Source organism: Tauraco erythrolophus, chromosome 3 (genome assembly GCF_009769465.1).
Source record: "Tauraco erythrolophus isolate bTauEry1 chromosome 3, bTauEry1.pri, whole genome shotgun sequence".
Classification (NCBI taxonomy): Eukaryota; Metazoa; Chordata; class Aves; order Musophagiformes; family Musophagidae; genus Tauraco; species Tauraco erythrolophus.
Window position 1 is genome coordinate 25882657 of NC_141467.1, and position 21441 is coordinate 25904097.

A 21441-nucleotide genomic window follows, 5' to 3' on the forward strand; every position below is an offset into this window, starting at 1 on the left:
TGGGGTGACGGCGGGGGCGGGGCGGGGTCACGGTCAGGGTCACGGCCAGGGTCAGGGTCACGGCCAGGGTCGGCCTTAGGGTGCCAGTCGGGTTGGGGCGTCCCGGCTCCGGGCACCTCTGCCCTTTGGGGCTGCCCTCACCCGGGGGGTGCGGTGGCGCTTCCCGCCTCCCCAATCCCCTGCCAGACCTCGCAGGAGCCCCCAGGCAACGGCTCCCGACACGTCCTGGCTCGCCTGGTGTCCCGACTGGCACAGGGCGCCCGCAGCCGCGTGGCAGGATGCCCTGGCAGCAGCCCCAGAAAGCACCCATGGGTGCTGCGCGGTTGTGTCAGCAGCGTCTGCATGGGGACGCTGGGGCGGGCGCTGCCAGCAGCGTGCCGGGTGCCCTGCCACTGCCATGGCGCTACGGGACCCACCCCAGGATGAGCCGGTGAACCGGCGCTGCCGAATCCCCGGGACTTTCCCGAGCGTGGCGCTGGGGCTGGCAGCCACCTCCTCCCTGGGCTGCCCGGCCAGGGAGAGGCGAGACACGACAGGACAGCGCTGAATTCACTTTGGTTTATTTATTTTCATTTTTTTTTCGTGTTCCGAACTGCAAATCCTGGTGCCAATAGCGTCTCGGCTCGAATAACACCCAATTGCTAAAGCCAATGTGGCGGCGCCAGCGGCGCCGGGCCCGAGGCGGGAGACTGCCGGGCAGCCGGTTTGGGCGATTCGGGGCTGCCACGTCCCCGCTCGACGCCGAGGGGACGGGCTGGAGAGAAATAAATATTGCTGCGCGGGCAAGGGGTGCCCCCAGGAGCGGGGCCGGGAGCTGCCCCGAGAGCCGGGCTGTGACGGGGGGGACATACAAAAATGGGGCCAAAAAAAAGAAAACGGACAAAACAGACTGGTGAACCCGAACGAGGTTTGCTGGAAGCCGCGGCTGTTTCCGGGGGGAGGAAGGAGCTGGGTTCCTGACTTCAATTTGCACGGCGAGCCCTGGCAGCGCAGCCCTGCGCCGCTTGGCATCGGATCCCGGCGGTGCCGCCGGCTCTGGGCTCGCAGTCGCTCCCCCCGTGGAGCCGGATCAGGGGCAGGCGCGGGGCCGGTGGGGCATTACAGCGCCGGGCAGGCGACCTGGTGCCGGATGCCCTCGTTGCACATGAGGGCGGCTGCCCGCTCATCGCTGTCGCTGTGCTGGCACTGCATGTAGCTGATGCCATGGGGTGAGTAGCTGTGGTGGGCGCAGACGTTGCAGGTGCGTGTCATGGTTCCACCTGTGCTGCTTCTGTGGGCAAAGGGGAGCCCCAGCGGCACCCATCAGTGCTTGGCAGTGCCCATCGTCACCTGCCAGCACCTATCGGTGACTGCTGGCACCCCTTGGTGCCCACAAATGCTCAGCAGTGCCTTGCAGTGCCCAGTGGCACCTGTTGGCACCCCATTGGTTTCTATCACTGCCAACAAGTGTCTGGTGGCACTCATCGGCACCTGTTGGTGCCCATCGGTGCCCACTGACACCAATCGGTGCCTGATGGCACCCACCAGTGCTCACTGGGGTCCACTGGTACCTGACAGTTCCCTCCCAGTGATGCCTATCAGCACCACTGGTGCCCATCAGTGCCCATCAGTCCCCATCATTGTCTGGTGGTACCCATAGGTGATCAGCGGGGGCTGTCAGTGCCCAGTGGCACCCAGCAGTGCTCATCAGTCCCTCCTAATGCCCAGTGATGCCTGTCAGTGCCCAGTAGCATCTGTCAGTGCTCGCTGGCTTGGTGCCTGTCCCATGCCCCCATGCCTCTCACCTGCAGTCACTGCACGTCCGCTGGCACTCCTTCTGGCGGTAGCGGCAGATCAGTGCCCAGATGAGGAGCCCGAGAAGGCTGAGGAGCAGGAGGGAGCCCAGGATGGAGCCCACGATGATGCCCGCCTGCCTTCCTCCTGCCACGGGAGCACAGCCTGTCACTGCCGGCATCCCCACCGGCTGCCCACTGGTCACCATGCCCCCAGTGGCACTCTGGCACGCAGATCCAGCCCCTGGCAGCACCTCACCTCTGCTGTCCCCCCGCCACGGCGGCACTTACGTGGTGCAAGGCTGAGGTTGATCTGGCACACGGAGTAGCCCACGCGGTTGGTGACACGGCACTGGTAGACGCCGGTGTGCACCTCCGACAGGCTACGGATTAACAGGTCGCCAGGAGCACGTCCTGCAGCGGGGAGAGACGGCCCCATCAGCCCCATTGCTGCGCTCCTGCCAGCACGTGCACCCTCGGACATGGGCACACAGGGATGTGGGAGCACATGGACAAGGGCACATACAGACATGGGCACCCATGAACACAGGTGCACACGGACACCCCCGTCCCTGGGTGGTGACATGGGCACTCACAAACAGGGAGACCCCACCCATGAGCATCCCCCGCAACCAGCAGTGCCCCCTGGGTGGGCGCAGCCCTGCCAGCACCCACCTTGGATGGTGCCGGAGGGCAGGTGGCCCCCGCCGTAGCTGTCAGCCAGCTTGGCCCACTGGTAGGCGAGCGGGGAGGTGCCCCCTCGGCTGTAGCACCGCAGTAGGATGCTGCTCCCCTCTATCAGCTCCCCCTCGGTCCAGCACTGTGGGGTCACCGGCTTCTCTGCAGGGAGAGGGACACGGTCACCGGCAGGGCCACCGAGGGCCACCTGGGGTGCCTGGGGGGGACACGGGGTGGGGCTCACCTTGCACAGTGACGATGACCTCGTGCACGGCCACAGTGTTTTTCTTCACCCGGCACTGGTAGGTGCCGGTGTCGGAGACTTGCAGGTCGGCCAGGCGGATGGAGGCGTCGTACTGGCTGGGGTCGTTCTGCACGAAGGCCACCCGGTCCTGCAGCCCCGAGCCGCTGCCGTAGTTGACATGGTGGTCCTGGTAGGACAGGAACTGCGGGAAGGAAGAGGGGAGGCTGGGCAGGGCTGGTCTGGGCAGAGGGACCTGGGGCAGCTGGCTGGGGAGGGAAGTGCACTGCCCAGTGCCTGCCTGGCTCTGCCTGCTGCTGCCTGCCCTGCCTGCTCCTTCCCTGCCCTCCCTGGTCCTTCCCAGCCCTCCCAGATCCCGCCTGGCTCTGCCTGCCCTACCTGGACCTTCTCCTGTCCTGCCAGACCTTGCCTGTCCTGCCTGCTCTACTGGGCTTTGTCTGGTCCTTCCCAAGCCCTGCCTGCTCCTTGCCTGCCCCACCGGACCTTGCCTGTGCTGCCTGCCCCTGCCCGCTCCGCTGGGCTCCATCCGCTCCATCCCAGCCCTGCCTGCCCTGCCTGCATGGTGGGCAGCAACTGCTGGGACGAGTGACACTCACCACGTTCTCTGGGCCGGTCCGCTCGGGCGTGATCTGGATCCACTCGATGCCCACGCCCTGGGGACCATTGTCTTCAGGCTCGAGGACGTAGGGGCAGCCCAGCTTCACCGAGTCCCCCTTGGCCAGGTACAGCACCTCCCGGCCCTTGCCATTGATCCTGACTGCCAGGAGGAGAGCTGGGGAGAGAACGGTGCCCGTCACACCGGCCGGGGAGCACGGGAGCACCCAAACCTGTGCCTCAGTGCACCCCGACCCCGCGTCCCACAGCACCCGGCCCGCGGGGAGCAGGGACGGGGCAGGGAGCCATCTGCCAGTTCAGGCACCCGCTAGGGCTGAGTATCCTGGTGGGTTTGAGCACCCGTCAGGGCTGGCACCCGCTGGGTCCCATGAAGCTGCCTCAGGGACAAATGGACATGGCAAGCTCGATGCCACCCACCTGGCTCTGGCCAGCCCAGGTGGGTGTCGGGGCAGGACCAGCCCCAGCTGCAGGCTCCCTGCTAGCCGTGGGGTGCATCTGGCACCCTGGGGTGCCCCGCAGCTGGGCAGGGACCCCTCCATCCTCGGTGGCATCACTGTAGGAGCAGGTTCAAGTGCGGGGATCCATCAGCGCCTACCTGGCATGAGACCCAGGAGCAGGAGCAGGCTGGCGCCGTGCCCTGCCATGACGCTGCAGCCGTGCCGGGCGGTGAGGAGGAGCGGGAGCAGAGGAGGCTCCGAGGCGACAAGGCAGCCGGTGGTGCGGGGCTGCTTTTACATGCTGGGCTGGGGCGCTCCTCCCTGTGGGGCGGATGCCTTTGGGATGACTGAGTGGCTCCAAGCTGTGCGTGAGCGATGCCGCCCTGCTCTGCTCCCTACCTGGTAATTAAGCATCGCCATGCTATGGGCTCCCATCCAGCCAGACCCGGGCCAGGGGCCACTGCAGGCAGCGTGGGCAGGGGGCACCATCATGCCCTGGGGCACCCAGAGCAGCAGAGCAGGGATTGGGGAGCTGTGGACCCCATGGTGCCCAGCAGTTGGTACCCTGGTGTGGGTGCCCGCAGGATGAGTGTGGTCGGTGGGAAAAGGCTGCCCGGGACCCTGCAGGAGCAGCCCAAGCATGGCCGAGCACTGCAGCTGCGCGAAAGTGCCAGCTTGGCCCCATGCAGGTCCTGAAAAGATTTTGGTCTTGGGGCAGGACTCCGGGAAATTGGAAGAGCTTAAAGGTGTGGTTTGACCATGGAGTTAAGCTCCTGCAGATCCCTCCTCCGGTCCTGCCCCCTCAGCGAGCGGGCATGGGGATGCCATGGCCATGTGGGGACCGTGGCACCCACCAACCCCGTGCTGGTGGCACTGCTAAAACACGGTGCGGAGGCCTGGCTGGTGCTCCAGGCCACGGCTCGCTGTGCGGGGACATGCTGGCATGGCAGCAGCAGGGGCAGCACACCCTGGGCAGTGCTCAGCACAGCAGAGGGGTCATACAGCCTGGGACAGCCAGAGAGGAGGAAGAGAGGGGCCAAAACCTGCTGGGATCTGAGGGCAGGAGCTGGGGACAGGGATGCTCAGCAGAGGGATGGAGGAGTTGGGGACAGGGATGCTCAGCAGAGGGATGGAGGAGCTGGGGACAGGGATGCTCAGCAGAGGGATGGAGGAGTTGGGGACAGGGATGCTCAGCAGTGGGATGGAGGAGCTGGGGACAGGGATGCTCAGCAGAGGGATGGAGGAGCTGGGGACAGGGATGCTCTGCAGCAGGTGTTGGGGGTCACACTGAGAACGCTGAGCCCCACGGGAAGCCCCAGCCGTGGTCACTCTCTGTGCCCATGTCCCTCAGAGGGGTTGAGCTGGCTGAGCCCCGCACTGGGCTGCTCTGGTGCTGTGCGCCAGGATTAGGCCACGTCTGGCTCACCCGTGCAGTGCCCTGCGGCACAGCTCGACCGTGCTGGTACTTTCCAGACCACGACTGCCCCAGCCGGCTGGGCAGCACCACCCAGCCGGTCCCAAACACTCCCCGGGGCCAAGAGCTGCTCCATTTACTGGCCCCAAGCTGAGCTCACCGCTGCCAGTTAACCCTTGCTGGCTCCATGCTGGGAATTGGGGCCAAACCCGGCACGTGCGTCGCTGCGTCTGTGATTTCGGGGCCCCTGTGCGTGGCGCGGCCCCGGGGCAGCACCGACGCCGCAAGAGGTGCCGCCTGCTGGGGCCGTTCCCGCGTGGCAGGGGCCGTTCCCACCATGACGGGGCCGTGGCTCACCGTGGCTCGGGGCTCCTTGCCGGTGTGGCGCTGGCTCCCCGGCCAGTGACTCCCGCATTCCTCGGCACGGGGAGCCCCACTCATGCAGGAAGGGTGGGGAGACCGCTCCACCCTGGCTGGCCGCCAGCCGGTGGTCACAGCCCCCTCGCTGTGGCCACCGCGGTGGCTTTGAAGCCCTCTAGCCCAGCCTGGCCTGGAACACGGCTGGGACTGCCCGGCCGATGCGGTGGCCGAGAGTGACACAGCCGGCGTGCGGCCGCGGGGACCGGGGATGGAGGTGTGGGTGGCCAAGCCTGGCGCAGGGCACTGCAGCGGCTTTCTGAGCTGTCCGTGGGTGCCACGGGGGTCCGGAGAGCTCGGTGGCCGTGGGAGGCTTGCTCGAGGTTGGGTGGCAGGTGACCTGCAGCACCAGCCATACCTTTCAGCCCTTGCCTCAAAGGGGATGGCACAGCCCCCAGTGCCTGGCTCCGTCACGACATGGGGATGCGCAGGAGCTGGAGGAGAGACAGGGAAGAGATAACACGAGGCTTCAGCATTTTGTCCTCCCTATTTACCCAGTTTGGAGAAGGCTCAGTCCTCCGAGCCATCCCCTGCCCTGGGCCCTCTTGCCTTTGCCAGCTCTCCTTATTTTTCAGCTGCTCTGACAATTAATCAGAGCCACTCCTATGGGATCCCGGCCCTTTGAAGCTGCCAGTCCCTATCCGAATGGATTTTAAATCTTTGCATCATGCTCTGGTCTCTCTGCTTTGCCCCTGAAGAAGGCCACGGCTGCAGGGCCTGACGGTGACACCTCGGTGAGAAGGTGGCACTGCCAGGGCTGATGCAGCGGTGGGCAGCCAGGGCTGTGTGCGCGGAGAAGAGACCGTCTGGCTCATGGGGACCCAGCCTGAGCCACCCGACATGGGCTGGGAACACCCACCCTGTTCTGAGCTGCTTCGGTGCTGACACTGACAGGGACGCTCCTGGTCCCTCCAAGGACACGGGTCACCTCTGACATCTCTGTCCCAACAGATGTGGGGAGATGGGCAGGGGGTGGTAGGTGTCGCGGGAGTGGGGCAGGTCGGGCAATGAGCTGTTGGGCTACTCCAGCGCAAGGGCAGCTTCCAGCCCACAAACGCAAAGCGAGAGAAGGATGAAAGACACCGTCTGCTCTGTAAACATCTCTGTTTGTGGAAAACTCAGTCTAAGAAAATAAAATCCCCTAAGATGCTGGGGAATTGGAGCTCTGTCCTTCACAGGGCTGAGCGTGTCCAGGGGCTGCAGCTGCTCAGCTCAGGGCCCTCCGCGCCACCTGGGCACAGTACTTCTCAGGGATGCCGGATGCTCTGCAGAGGAAAGAAAACATCAGGCTCCTGGTGTCACAGTGGAGTCGAGCTCTGGGACCGTGGCCCTGGGGTGGGTCCTGTTTGATGAGGATGCAGGCGAGCTGACCCGGGGGGTCAGGAGATGGAGGGAAGCCAGGAAGGACTCAGGGACACGCAGAGAACCAGGGAAGCAAGCAGCTGCTGGCAGCCCATCACCTGAGCTCCTGCATCTTCTGCTGCTTGAGCTGGGCGATGCGCTGGCTGCGCCGACGGGCCTCCTCCTCCAGCCGCTGGCACTCCTCGAAGGCAGCTGCCCGCTCCTGCGCCAGCTGCTGCTGACGCTCCCGCATCTGGCGCTGGACGTCCTTAGCATGGGCGCGCTGCAGACCTGCCCTCCTCGCTTCCTCCGCCTTCTCCTTCTCCATCTGCTCCCGCTGGGCCCTGCGAGAGAGCTCGGGGCAGACGAAAGGCCCCGCTCCAGCCCCTGCACGTGCCGGTAACCTGCCCGTGGGGCTTCGGCCAGCACTGGTGCCACTGGTTGTGCTGGCCAGTCGCTGGGAACCCCCACGGCAGCCTCTGTCTCACGCACCCCCCAGCCCGGTTCCGCAGGACAGAGCCCGGCCGTCTCGCCAGCGAGCGCCCGTCGCCGTGCCCCTCACCTGAGCATCCTCTCGAACTCGTGGCGGTCCTGCTGCACCTGCGCGGCCACGCTGCGCTCCCGCTGGGCAATCTGCTCCAGGCGGCTCCGCTTCAGCATCTGCTCCGTCCTGGCCCTCCGCTGCGCCGCCTCCTTCTCCTTGCGCCGCCACTCGCGCTCCGCAGCCTCCTGGCTGCGCTTGGCCCTCAGCGCGTCCTGCCGCAGGGGGATGGGGTGATGCTGGGGGGCTTCCCTTGGGGAGGGGGTATGGAAGCACTTGACCATGGTCAAGTTCCAGCGCCACGGTCAGCGTGGCTCCAGGACATCACCCGGCTCCAGGTGCTGGTCCAGCCCTGCAGTGCCCCAGTAGACCCCCCCCAACCCCGGGGAGCTCCCGCTGTGCGGGGTGGCGATGGCACCGCAGCACACCGCGTGTCAGCTCACCTGCTCTGCCTGCTGGTCCTGGGCCCTCTTTTGCATGGCCCTCAAGCGTGCCATCTCCTTCTCCTTCTCCCGACGGACTCTCTCCTGCTCGGCTTTGAGCTCGGCCTCACGCTCCTGCGCGGGACAGAACCTCGTGGCAGCTCCCTGCGGCGCCTCCGCTGCCTTCCGAACCTCTGCCGGTGCCGCACACGCGCAGCCCTGATACCATTTTCTGCCTCTGGTACTCGAGCACCCGCTCCTCCGCCATCCTCTCCTGCTCCCGCTGCTGCTCCCGGCGCCGCTGGTTCTCATCGTTGGTGCGTTTAATCTCAGACTGGATTTTCTGCTGTTGCTCCCGTCTCCGCTCCAATTCCTGAAAACGGTGCAAAAGGTCCAAGGGTGAGAGGGGAACGCGGCAGCACAGAGCGCTCTCCACTCTTCCCTGCGTGCCCTCCCGAGGGCCTGGCAGCACCCCAGGGCCGGGGAGGGCTCAGCACCCCGGGTCACTTTCTGAGATGCCTCAACTTACCCAAGAGGCCAGAACGTTAATTCTGCCCGCTGCTGTCCCCACACGCTAAGTCTGGCTCACCCAGCACCGGGTGACCCTTCCAGCACGGTGCAGATCTAACTCCAGCCCGCCCCGCTCCCCCGTGGGTCACTGGTTGCACCTTCAGGTCCTCCATCTTCAGCCGCTCCAGGCGCTCCAGCAGCTCCTGCGCCTCCTGGTCCCGCTGCTCGGCTCTCAGAGCCCGCTCCGCCGCGTTCTGCTCCATCTGCTTCACCAGCTCCTGCCTCCCTCTGCAAAGAGGAGAGCCGAAGGGTTCTCTCCCGCTCCGTCCTGCTCGCAGACGCAGGAATGCTGGCACGGGCACCAGGCGGTGTGTCTGCCGCCCCGTGCTGCCCAGTCCAGTCGCTGTGACGCGGAGGTCACGCAGCGGAGGTGTGCTGTGGCATGAAGCTGGAGGTGACCACGGCTCCAGCACAAGGCCTGGGAAGAGGACAGGTGTCTCTGGGGGAAAGAGGGGCCCTTTTGCAAACCTGATCAGCTCCTGCTTCCTCCTGCGCTCCAGTTCCTCCTGCATCTCGTCGGCCTTTTTCCGCTCCACCTCCATCATCTTGTCCAGGCGCTTCTCTTCTTCCTCCAGCTCTTTCGCGATGAGCTGCTTCTCGAGGATCTGCGTGTCGCGGATCATGTGGCACTTGGCTCCGAGGATCAGCTGTGGGGACAGTGGGTCTCCCTGGTCTCCAAGCCAGAGTAGGCAGTGGGAGCAGGGACAGACACACAGACCAGGAGGGGGAAACGGGAAGGAGAGGAAGACTCTGGCAGCACCAAGTAGAGCAGGTTTAGGTCCAGAATGGCCGTGTGAGGCTCAGGGGGGTCTGTCTGAGCAGGTGGCTCGGGCAGTTAATGCTGGCAGAAGTCCCCGTGGTGCCGAGCGAGGCTGGGCAGCCCCTGCCCCCACCTTGCTGAACTCCTTGATCTCGTCTTCCTGCTCCATGCGCATCCTGCTCGCCCGTTGCAGCAGGTGCTGGGCCCGCTCCCGTGCCTCCTCCTCCAGCTCGCTCAGCTTCGCCGTCCGCTGCTGCAGGATGGCCTTTTGCTTGGCCTCGCTCTTGCGCTCGCTCACTGCCTCCTGGGGGGACGGGCGGCGCTGCCGAAAGCCGGACCCCCCTCCCCGGGCAGCCCCGCAAGACACGGAGCCAAGGGACACGGCAGGCTCCTCCAGCCCTGGCGCAGGGACTGGGCAGCCCCTTCCCACACCCCTGTTAAGACCCTCCCTTCCCATTGCAGGGTGGCAGAAACGCAACACAGAGGCTCCATCACAGCCGCCGGGGTCACTGCGGGCTGTGGGAGCCACTGGTGTGGGGTTGTGGGGCGCAGCCAGCCTGGGATTCCTTCCCAAACCCAGCGATCCCGCACAGCCCTTCCTGGGCTGGGCATCAGTGGAGACCCGAGACGCACAACTGTGCAGAGCTCTGGGGACAGCTGGGGCTGGCACGGCTCTGACCCACGAGGTTGGCTCTGCCTGGGTGCATCCACCTCCACCCGCAGCCTGAGACCTGTCGGCAGGCAGGGAAAGCAGGGGCACGAGAGGAAATGCCTACGAGAATGGCTTCCTGCTCCGCTTTGAGGGCCGCCAGCTTGGCCTCGCGCTCCTCCTTGGTCAGGACTCGAGCTGCTGCTTTAATGCGCCGGAAATCCTCCTGCCCGATGACGAGGGACGGTGCCGGGTTCTCTGCAGGGACGCTGGTTGTACGGGGAGCGGGGCACAGAGAGAGGGCAGTCAGTGGCACGGAGTCTCCGGCAGCTCCCCCTGTTCCCTGCCCCGCTGCCCTCCCTGCCCAGCCGTGGGACCTGTCCGGGCTGCCCACACCAGGGGCGGCAGCAGCGGCTCCGGGACCGGGAGTCACCCAAGAGCAATGCAGGAAGCACCGGAGTTGTGGGGACCCGACCCTCCCAGTCCGGGGAGAGGAAGAAACAGAAAGTGCAGTGAAAGCAGCGCCATGCTGCGATGCACGGGGCACGGGATGCTTGGTGGGGTGGCCGGGGCCTCCTGGGAAAACCCCAGAACATCCAGCATGGGCCTGGTCAGCCCCAATAAAAAAACACTGAGAGCATTTCAGTCCAACTTGACCTTCCCAGCTCCCATTTGGGAAAATTTTGACCACTGCCCTCACCCCTCTGCCAGCAGGACACCTCTCTGCCCCCTAAACTGACTGTCTCTGCTCCTGCATGCTGGATCGAAACCTCTGCTCCGTGCAGGCAGAGTGGGGGAGCAGAAAACACCTTTTCGCTCCGTTTACCGTCAGTCAGCCTGCTCCAGCTGCAGATCTGTACAGCACGTCCCAGCTTCGGCTCCGCTGCCCCAGGAATCCACCCAGCGCAAGACGAGGAAACGCGGTGCTGCCCAAACACTGGGCACCCTCTCCCCTCCCAGCGCTGGCAGGTGTCCCTCCAGCCGTCACCTCGGCTCTGCAGGACACTGCAGAGCCACGAACTCTGCCCGTGACTCACGCTGTGGTTTAGAGGAAATCACCGAAGCTCTTGCTGCCCCCATTTCCCCACTTGTAAAAATGTGGATAATAATACGGGGCTGTTTTCCAGGGGAGTTGTAAGGAGTTAATTACTCCTGGTGTTACTCAGATACCATGGTGACGCGTGCGGTGGAGGAGCGTGTATTAACCAAATGCAGAGAGCACTTTGAAGATGTTCAGGACTAAGAATTTACTCATTATTACTGTGTGTCACCTTTCATCCACCCTGGTGAATATGAACAGATACCTGCATAATGATCGTTGGAGAGCTGCATCACAGCATCGGATTCCAGGACGCTTTAAAGAATGGCTAATGGTCACAACGGCACTAATAAATGTAATGACACAGTGGCCACTGCTTTAGTCGTCCCAGTGTTTGGGTGACCAGCCTGGGATGTCTAGGGCCTGATTTTCAGGAATTAAACCAGCCCAAACAGTTTCCATTAGCTTCAGCTGGAGCTGTGGCCATGCAACACATCTGGAAATTGGCCCTCGGCTTCGTCAGCGGGGTCAAATGAGAACCTGAGCACATAAACCCCGGTACCAGCCTCGAAAGCCTGAACCAGTGCCCCTGCACCATTTCGCTCCACAAAACCCAGACCCAAACCATCCACGGGGTGACTGTCACGTTTTACGGTGTGTAAGAGCATTACACGGAGGTTCAAAACAGGAAGTGAAGATGAACGTCGCACCAAACGACAACTACAGGGAAAATTCAGGGAGGTCAAAATGAGGCTAAATTGGAGCTGGCCGGGATAATGGCCCTGTTCTGGTCTGTGTGCTGCAGGCTTTTAACGAGGCGTAGTAATTAGGGCCAGGATTCTTACAGTTCAGTCGCACTTATAAAACATCCCTGTAGAGAAACACGCAGCTCCTGGTGCGCGGGGGCTGCGGGCGACGCTGCGCTGCCCTTCTCACGCGGGGCATCTCAGTACCGGGGCACGGGAGGCAGCGTTTGGGACGTGATGGGAGGCAGGTGCCACCCGGGGGGCTGTTCAGCCAGAAGAAGCTTTTCTGGCTGCTGAGAAGGTTTTATGTTGCTTTTTACTGGTTCTTATGATGATTCAGTGCCTCTGTAAAAACACCCAGTGCCCAGCGCTCACCAGCTCCATTGCCACCCAAGCCAGGTGCACTGGAGCACTGCTGCCCATCCCTTCCCCTCCGAGATGTCCCGGCAAACAGCGGGACAAGCTCTGTGCGCCGAAGCAGTGCTGTGACAGACAGGCAGGGCTCCAAAAGCTCCTTGGAGCTGCCACTTGGGCACAGACTTACACGAGGTCACGGATAAAGTCCTTGGTGATGAGATGGATGGTCTCGGGCTTGTGCCCATCAGCAGGTGACGCTTTCGGGGCAGACTGCACATCCCGAAGGGTTACGATGGGGCTGCCAGAGTGCGGTTGCTGCAGGCTCTGCAAGAAAGGACCGTGTTTCCTACAGCATTCCTGCTACCGTCTTGTGCCCAGCTCTCTGCCCTGACTCCTGGGCACAGAGGTGCTCTGGGCACAAGAGGTTGCAGGTTCCCGTGAGCTTGGGATACTTTCTGACAAACACCCTCTTGCACCACCAAGACCAGTGAAGTCTGGGCACAGGAAGTGTTTTTGCCTCACCAGCCCCAGCTCCGAAGGCCTGATGAGGACATGGGGAGAACGAAAAATACCCCTGCAGCACTGCTGTGAAAATCTGGGCACCAGTCTCTCACCCGGATCCGAAGTAAATCATGAGCTGATTGCTGCCGGTCCAGGGTAAGACCTCACAAATGCTCAAGCATCACCTTGGTCACCTCGAGCCGACGGCAGGTGCCCCTGCCCGGCTCACCCACGGCCACCAGCGCCTCTGTCCTGCAAAGCCCCCATGGACTCAGGAAAAAACAACCCAGACTGTCCCAAACTCGCCGGAGGGGCCTGGGGAGGGGAGAGCGAGGGCCGCTCGAGGTCTGGCAGACGGCACTGGGTAGAATCCAGCCCTCCCAGTCCTCCTGGTGGCGCCCGGGCCCGGGCCGGGGCCGGTGCTCGAGCCGAGGCTGCCATCTAGTGAAGCGTCCCGGCGGCGGGGGGGCCCCGCTCCGCACCCCCGGGGCAGGGCGGGCGCTGGGTGCCGCTGGAGGGGTGGGAGCTGCCGAGGGATGTTCCGAACACTCGTGGGGCCGCCGTACGGGACCCTCCGCTCAGGCTGCAGGGTCTCCGCTTGGCAGGAGCGGGCGTCGTGTCCCCCCCGACGGTGACGGCCGCCGGGTGCGCTGACAGTCCCACGGGAAGGAGCGTTTCGGAGCGGGCACTGGTCTGCGGAGCCAACCTCCAGCAGCCGAGCGGGACGGTCCCCGGCCAGGAGACCCGAGCCCGGCGGGGCAGGTTTGGCTTCTCAAGCCCGGGGCCGCTTCCCTGAGCCCAGCCACGGCGTGGGCGTCCCAGTGAATCCCCACACGGGCCAGGGAGCCGTGAGAGCTGCTCTGACACACACGCAGACGGGTGTTTTCCCTTGTACTGGTATCTACTCGTTCAGCTTTAAAGTCCCAAGCGACTGCTGGAACAATCCTACTGCCAGCCGGGTGCTGAGCAGCTCCCTGGGAACTTGCTGCCCGCAATATTTCCATTTTACAGATTTGCAATATTTCCATTTTACAGGTCTGATTACCCCGAACCACAAGCTCTCCTGCAGCCCAGCACAGTAGGTTCTGGAGCAGCTTCCCAGTCACCACAGGCCTCAGGTGCGAGCTGTTGAACTAAAGGGTTTGGCTCTGAAACACCCGTGCAAACAGATTACAGTGTTATTCGCTGCAGCCAGCTCGCACGTTGTCCCCAAAGCCAGGAGAACTCCTTGGACTAGACCGGGATTAAGCTCAAGGAACCCAATTAACACCCATATAAGCATTACGACATTTTTATCTAACTGCCTTGAAGGCCTCTGAGATAACAGATCATAAACCTGCCCAGGGCTCCTCCGCTCGCAGGGCGTCCGAGGCACACGGACCGGCAGCCTCGGAGCAGGTTCCTCGCCGGGAGCGCTCCCAGCCTCCTGCCCCACGAGGCAAACTGTCCGCACGGCCTCCGTTTGGGAACGGAGGTAATCTTCATTACGCGCTTCCTTCCTCTCCTCTGAAAAGCCAAAAGGTTTTGGCAAGTATCTTCAGACAGATTTGTTTCAAGAGATAAGACCCAGGAGAGGAAATTACAGCCACAAACACCCCCCCCCGGGGAGGGACGAGCGCCTCGAGCGCAGCGTGGTCCCCTCATGGCAGCTGGCTGCCCGCCGCGGCCCCGGCAGAGGTACCCCCAGCGTTTTATCACGTGTTTTATCAGCCAAAGAGATGATGAGCACGAGATGGGCCAAACTCCGCTGGCATCCAGCCTGGCCCTTGTACCCCGATCTATGTCAGGTGACACGGAGGGTGGGGAGAGCCAACGGCTGCAGCCATAAACACAACCTGCCACGGGACAGCACCTGAGAGAGTCAATAAAGGAGGTGGGGGAAGGACATCCAAAACATCGCCCTTGTCTGGAAAATGCCATCGTCCCTCTCTGTGACAGTGGCTGCAGCTCTGCCCCGGGTTCCCCTGCAGGAGCTGGGGACAGCCGAGGGACGAGTGCGGAGGAAGCGAGTCTTTTCCGTGCGAGACCGGAGAGGAAAGAGTTGTTGCTCTCTGTTTATCTCCTCTCTCAATGGCCAGGGCATCCGGCCAGGAGGTCAGAGACCTGCTGCAATTCTGCCTCGTCTCCAAGGGGACTGATTTCGTAGCTCCCTGATGAAAGTCTAAATATGTTGGCAACGAGCTGCTCTGGAAGCTTCCAGTGCCTGCTCCAAGGACTCTCTCTACGTCCCACATAAAACAACTGCTGCCTAACGTATAGGCCCTGTAACGCTGGCTCCTCTACCAGGGTGTCTCAATTCCTGAGCCTGCTTTGTCTCAATAATTAACTAATTACTCTGTGAAAAGTGGAAGTGTGGTGTCACAGAGAACAGAGGCACTCAGAGCCTTGGCTTGCTCCGGGAGGTGGGATGGATTTTGCATCCTCCTTGAAGAAACTGAACGTTGGGCTCCCACAGTGGGACAAGGAATTGAGAGCGCAGGGGTGGCGGTGCCCAGGGAGGGCTGGCGAAGGGGGCGGCAGCGCCCCTCACCCCAGCGGGTGCGAGCAGGGCGGGACGAGGGCCAGCAGAAGAGGTGCGGGGGCTGCGGCACCGGGAGCTCCCTGCCTGGAGGGCGCCTGAGCCGGGGCTGGGGAGCGCTGGGCAGAACCCCAGCACCACTGTGCCCTGGGCGGGATGGGGCCGGCTCTGGGCCGGTGAGCCCCTCGCCATCCCAACCCTCCCCAGGCCTGCCCGGTGCCGGGGGTCTGGCAGCCGGTGGTGGCCCCGGTACCGCGGCTCCCTTACCCTGCTCTCCCCGAACAGCGTCTCATCCACCGCGGTGCTCGGGGCCCTCCTCCGGTACCGGCTGGGGGCGCGGCTGGGGGCTGCAGGGGCCGGGCCCGGTGCACCGGGAGAGGCCGCGCTCACCATCCCGCCCCGCTCGGCGGCCGCCAACCGTCACCGTAGCGACGCCCCCCCCGTTACCTCGGCAACCGCCGCGCGGGCGGGGCGTTCCCTGGCGCGCGGGCGGGGCGGGGCGGGGCGGGGCGGGCACGCCCCGCGCGCGCGCGCGCGCGCATTCCTACCGGTCGCACGCGCCATCCGTGCGCGCTCGCGGCCGGGGCCCCACCCGCGTGCGCGCGGGGGGGGGCGCGCACAGGCACGCGGCCGCGCTCACCGCGCACCACCGACGCGCGCGCTCCCGTCCCGCCCGCGCCGGGTCCCCCCGCACGGCCCCGCCCTCCCGCCACCGCCCCGCCCCGTGACCACCGCCCCGCCCCTCCGCATGGCACGGTGCCACCACGCCGCCGGGCGAGGCAGTCGGGCTCTCGCAGCCCCACACCAGGGTGCCCCCCCCGCTTCCCTCCACCCTGGCATCTCCATTCTCCCGGGGGCCTCGTGCCCTGGCAGGAGCCCCCCCCGCGCCCCCCAGCCCAGGCCCCCCATCAGCACTGTCCAGGCCTGGAAAGAAGAGTAGCCATTTATTGGGGCATGGGGCGGGCACCCCCCAGCACAGCGGTGGGGGTGGAGGAGCGCCGTGGCCCCCAAGGCACTGGGGGGTGTGGGCACAGCAGTGGGGAGGGCAGCACGGCAGCCCCTTGCCCCCACCCATGCCCAGCAAAATAATAATAATAAAAAAAGACTTTGGTCCTGGAAATACTGGCAGGGGGGTGGGCACCCAGGCTGGTGGGCACCCGGCTGGTCCGTGGGGGTGGAGTTAAGGCAGTTTGGGGGGGCTGGCCCTGGGGGGCCCCTCGCAGGCAAGGCCTAGAGGGGACCGTGCCAGGGGCCGCTGAGGGCCACTGGGGGCGCTCAGAGGATCTGGCGAGGCATGCCATAGCCTGTCATGCCAGCCTGCGAGGCGCCCCGGTTGGTGCCCATCTGCAGCCCGATGACGCTCTGGCCCTCCTTCAGCTTGTCCTCGGAGAAGACGCGCCGGTTCTCCTGCGACTTCCTGCGGGCATGGCAGGCGTCAGCGTCCCCGCGGGACCCCACAGCCCGGCACCACCCCCCGGCACCCACCACCTACTTGGGGAACCAGTTGGGGTCTCCCTTGAAGAGCCCGTCGCCCTTGGCCACGGCCAGGCTGCCCAGGTTCATCAGGGTCCTCTGCACACACGCCATGTTCTTCCCTGCAAGGCCCCAGGCAGGCTCAGCCCCGTCCCCGTCCACCCCCAGCCCCGTCCCCCATGCCCACCCTGCCGCTCACCTTCCCAGAGGTCAACAGTCTGGAAGATGTCGGTGGCGGCGATGCCGTAGCGCTCGGCCGCCTGCAGGAACTGCGAGATCTGCTCCATCTGCTTGAAGGCCATGGTGGATGCCTGGATCTTGGCCACCGGCCCCTGGCCCCGCGGGTGCAGGCTGTTGATGAGCTGACACAGCACCTGGGCAGGAGGGAGCCAGGGGTCAGGCGGAGCAGTATGGTGGCCCCCGGCCCCGGCCAGCCCCGGGAGTACTCACGGTGCCATCCTTCAGCCACTGCTGGAAGCCATCCCTGCCGGGCGCCGGCTGCGGGACATCCCCACCGCACTGCGCCAGGATCCACCGCACCAGGATCTGCTCCAGCTCCGGGTCGTACTGCCGGTCGATCTTCTGCTGCACCTCCCGGCTGAGGCCATACGACGGTCCCCGGTTTGCCATGCTGACGGCGAGGGCGTCTGCAGAGATCGGACCCCCATCAGCAGCTCTGGTGGCACCAGGGCATCTGGCATGGGACAGACATGGCCCCAGGCCCAAGGCACGGTGGAGCCCCTCGGGGACAGTGGGTGACAGCGGGCACAGTATCTGCTCCCCAGCAGTGTGGCAAAGCCCCATCCTGCCCAGCCAGACTGCCTGGACATCCGGCACGGAGCCTTATCGCCTGTGCCAGGCGCTGCCTGGGCTCTGCCCTGCCCTGCCCGCTTCCTGCCCACCCAGCCAGGAGTGGGCACTGGGTCCATGCCCACCTGAGGGCAATGGGGCAATTTGGCCCTGGGCAGGCTGGGCAGCACCACGGCCCCTCAGTGCCGGGGCCAGACACCCCGCCCCGAGCATCCCTGTCCCCGTGGCTTGGCCCCACCAAGCGCATGTGGACTTGGCTGGCACTCGCTGCCGGTCACAGCTTGTTTGCAAATCTCACCCGTTTGCTCGGGCCGGGTGCCAGATCCGGGTCTGGTTCGGGAGCACAGGACCTGGGGCTGCCGGCAGTGGTGCCCCCACCCTGGACCTGTGGGCCCCATGGCCAGGCACTGCCCTTGCCAAGGTGCCACCGGAGCCAGTGCCACCATGTAGTGTTGCCCATGCGCCCAGGGTACTCCAGGCCCTGGGGTGGTCTGGACCCCTGTCGTGGGTTAGGCTGCTCCCAGGACACCCCCTCTGCCCAACAAGTGACACGGTGGGCATGTGGGGCTGCCCAGGCTGTGCATTGCCTCCTGCACCCCTAGTGTTTGGGGTACCCTGGCATGCAGAAGGAGGAGCGTGTACTGCTCCCCCAGGGGCGCAGGTGTCCCTGCCAGCTCCAGTGCCTGTGCCAGCTGGGGACATGTGGCAGCTGCCGGCCTGGGGCAGCCCAGCCCACACCTGGGGGGACCAGGCTCAGTCTGGGGCACAGCTGGGCCCAGCCACACGCCTCGCTTGGGGCTCGGGGCTCCCGTCACCAGGAGCAGCCGGGGACGTGCCACCCCGGCTCAGGAGGAAAATCAACCCCAACCCAGGGCAGCCCCGTGAAGCCTCAGCACTGCGGCCAACCTGCAACCGCAGACCGCCCCGCGCCAGTCGAGCGTCCCCCCAAAGCCATTGGCCACCGCGGGGCTCCCCGGGGTGAGGGCTGGGGCGCGGGCAGCCGCCACAGGGAAGGAGCCGGCTTCCCGGGAGCGGCCGGCCAGGGGCCAAGCCAGTTGGGAAACAAAGAGGAGCTGAACTTGGTGCAGACGCGGCTGATTTCCCGACACAGCTGGGGCTTGCCCAGACGGGAGGGGAGGACCAGAGCCAGCCCAGCTGCGCCACTGCCGCGCTGGGGACTCCGTGGGCGCCACGGGAGGGGGCTGCACCCAGCCCGGCCGGGGCACCGTCACCCCGGTGACTCCACAGCAGCCTTGGGGGCAGTGGGGAGGGGACCATGCCCAGGATGGCTGGAACATGGTCAACTTGGGGACCCTCCAGGCATCCTAGGGGCGGTGGGAAGGGGATCCCAGCTAGGATGCAGCCACCCGGGTGTCCCCAGAAATACCCTGGGGACCTCATAGGTCTTGTAGGGCCAGCAGGGAGAGAACTATACCCAGCCCAGCTAGGACAAGGCCACCCTGGGGACCCCACAGACCCCCCCAGTGCCAGCAGGGAGGGGACCCCAGCCAGCACAAAGCTGCCCTGGGGACCACGGAGACACTCCAGAGGCAGCGAAGAAGGGATCACACCCAGGGCGCAGCCACCCTGGCGCCCCCAGAGACCCCCGGCTGGGACACGGCTGCCCTGGGGACCTCATAGCCAGCCCAGGGTCAGCGGGGAGGTGACCAGACAGAGGACAGGGCCACCCTGGGGACCTCACAGGCACCGGGGTGGCACCGGGGTGGCACCGGGGTGGGGACCGGACCCAGCCCGCCAGGGACACGGCCACCCGGGGCCCAGCGGGGAGGGGACCGGGGCTCGGACGAGGCAGTCCCAGCACCGGATCCGCCGAGCCGCCTCCGAGGGACAGCGGCCGCGGGACAGACGCGCCCTCGGGGCTCCCGGAGCGGCGCGGCCGGAAGCTGCACCCGGGTCCCGCTTCCCGGGCGCGGCCGCGTGTCCCGGCGGCTCCGCGGTCGCGGCTCCCGGCCCTGCCCGCAGCCGTTAGCCCCAGCGGGACGGGGCGGGGCGGGGCGGGGGGCAGCCCGAGGGACCGGTCCCGCTTCGGGCCCCCGGGGCAGCACGGCCCCGGCCATTTTGAGGCGGAGTGGCCGCTCTCGTCCCGGTCCCCATCCTCATCGCGGTCCCCATCCCGATCCCGGGTCCCTGTCCCCACCTGCCGCCCTGTGCCTGCGCCCCTCCCTACCTGCGGCGCCGATCCCGCGGTCCCGGTGCGGCAGTGGCGGATGCCGCCGCCCGCGCCCTTTTCACGGCTGATGTCAGCGCGGCCGGGGGCGGCCCGGTACCGCCCGCTCCCGGGGCCGCGCCGCCACCGCGCCCTGGCAGCCCCGCCCCGCCCCGCCCCGCCCGGCGGTCCCGCCGGGAGAGGGCTCCGGGCCGGGGCGGGCAGGGGGCCGGGGTCGTGGTGGCAGTGGTGGACGGGGGACGCCGTGGTGGCAGGGGGACAGAGAGGGGCTGCGCTGGGGACACGGCAGCTGTGGTGGCAGGGGGACAGTGGGGTTTTGGTGGGGACAGGGTGGCTGTGGTGGCCGAGGTGAGGACAGAGGGGCTGCGGCAGGGCGAGCCTGGCCATACTGTTCAGGGACATCAGGGTGTTGGTGGGCACAGAGTGGCTGTGGTGGCAGGGGGATATGGGAGCTGCGGTGACCGTGGTGGAGACAGAGCTCGGCACGGTGGCAGTGGGGGACAAGGCTGTGATGGGGACAGGGCCCAGCTGTGGTAGCAGCGGACACAGTCACCACAGTAGAAGGGGATGTGGTGGGTACCACCAGGGCCTGGCCATGGTGGAAGGGGACAGCCGGGGGGGGCTGCAGGCCCTGCAGGGACACGACATTGCCAGCACTGTGGTGTCCCCGGCAGCACAGGGAGGGACGATGGCGCTTGCACAAGTCCCGTCTCCATGGGAAGCACGACCAAAACAACAAACAAAACTTTGGCCCGACACCACCGGCTGCCTCTGGAACAGTGTCCCCACGACCCCACCCACCCCTCAGCACCCAAAATCTGTCCTGGGCTCAGCACTCACCCTCCTGAGCCAGCCCGAGGTGCTACTGTCCTCCGGAGCTCAGTTGTGGTGGGGACCAGCCTTGGAGTGTCCCCCCCGCCAGTGGCCAGTCCCCTTCCTGCATCCATAGGTGCCACGTGGTGGGTTGTATGTTGTTCCCTGTACCCCACCCCAGATTGCGGGTGTCCCCCGGGGATTTCCCGTGAGGTTTCCCATGACTTTGGTGACACGGGTGCATGGCTGACGGATATGTGGACGAGGGAAGCAGGGCAGGGGGTGGCACATGACATAGGGAACTAGAGACCCCCATGGGACAGGGGGAGAACATCAGGACATGACATGAAGGTGTGGGAACAGCGGTAGCGTTAGGGGTGACAGGATCAGGGTGGCAGTGGCAGGACCTGGGGGAGCAGATTTACGGGAAGCGGGCCCCATGGTGGAGGGGGGAGCCAGGATGACACAGAGAGCAGGTCCCATGGGGGTGACACAGCGATCAGGAAAACAGTGACCTGATCCTGGAAGGACTTGGCTAGGGGAGGCAGGGGGTAACAGAGGGCGATTTGGGGACAGGACCCCCAGGGACAGTGAGGAGGCGATAAGGGGGCTGGAGCTGCAGGGCACAGGGCCCAGGTGGCACAGGGCTGGGGGTGCTACTGAGGGGAGGGCACGATGCTCGGGGGATGCAGCTGGGGATGATGTGGGGGGCACACAGGCAGGAGCCCTGGGGAACACGGGGGAGGACCTGGGGGACAGAGAGGGGGATGATGTGGGGGACACGGGAGGACCCCGGGCAGGATGAGGGGGACACAAAGTCAGACCGGGGGGCGCGATGTGACACGAGACGGGTCTGGGAGGGCAGAACCGGGGGTGACCCGGGAGGGCAGAACGGAGGGACGCGCGACACGGGCAGCGGGACAGGGCCTGGCACGAGAGCGCGGGGGGGCGGGCAGAGGGGGTGGCACCCGGGCAGGGCCGCGGGGGGGCTCGGGGCGACCCCCGGAACACCCCGGGGCGGGGGTGACGTAGTGCGCTCTGGGCCCCGCCCCGTGACGCGCTCCCGCGGCATGGCCATATAAGGGAACGTCGCGCGCAGGCCCCGCCCCGCGCGGAGC

The 21441-nt window shown here is 65.7% G+C and overlaps 3 protein-coding genes across 4 annotated transcripts; all 3 read right to left on the bottom strand.

Moving 5' to 3' along the window:
- Positions 1 to 1098: 1098 nt before the first annotated feature.
- VSIG8 (V-set and immunoglobulin domain containing 8) lies at positions 1099 to 3971 on the bottom strand. Of its 2 annotated transcripts, none has more exons than XM_086609083.1 (7): positions 3923 to 3971; positions 3309 to 3484; positions 2695 to 2896; positions 2448 to 2612; positions 2064 to 2186; positions 1785 to 1920; positions 1099 to 1270 (listed from the first exon to the last, which is right to left on the bottom strand). In XM_086609083.1, the coding sequence occupies exons 1-7, from the start codon at positions 3969 to 3971 to the stop codon at positions 1099 to 1101; spliced, it is 1023 nt and encodes a 340-aa protein (XP_086465209.1). The 2 variants fall into 2 exon arrangements, with proteins under 2 accessions (XP_086465209.1, XP_086465208.1); XM_086609082.1 differs by having other exon boundaries at positions 1785 to 1938.
- Positions 3972 to 6736: 2765 nt separating this feature from the next.
- Positions 6737 to 15789, bottom strand: CFAP45 (cilia and flagella associated protein 45). The gene is given in 13 exon segments (XM_086608933.1): positions 6737 to 6860; positions 7056 to 7280; positions 7499 to 7692; positions 7921 to 8034; positions 8126 to 8272; positions 8568 to 8697; positions 8938 to 9116; positions 9363 to 9533; positions 10006 to 10147; positions 12208 to 12344; positions 15307 to 15386; positions 15424 to 15583; positions 15769 to 15789. Coding segments are annotated over 13 exon segments (1824 nt in total).
- Positions 15790 to 16042: 253 nt separating this feature from the next.
- Positions 16043 to 19546, bottom strand: TAGLN2 (transgelin 2). The gene is made up of 5 exons (XM_086609084.1): positions 19511 to 19546; positions 16963 to 17159; positions 16712 to 16886; positions 16532 to 16634; positions 16043 to 16456 (listed from the first exon to the last, which is right to left on the bottom strand). Exons 2-5 carry the CDS (start codon positions 17140 to 17142, stop codon positions 16315 to 16317), a joined length of 600 nt encoding a protein of 199 aa, XP_086465210.1. The 5' UTR covers positions 17143 to 17159; positions 19511 to 19546; the 3' UTR covers positions 16043 to 16314.
- Between the last annotated feature and the right edge of the window lie 1895 nt (positions 19547 to 21441).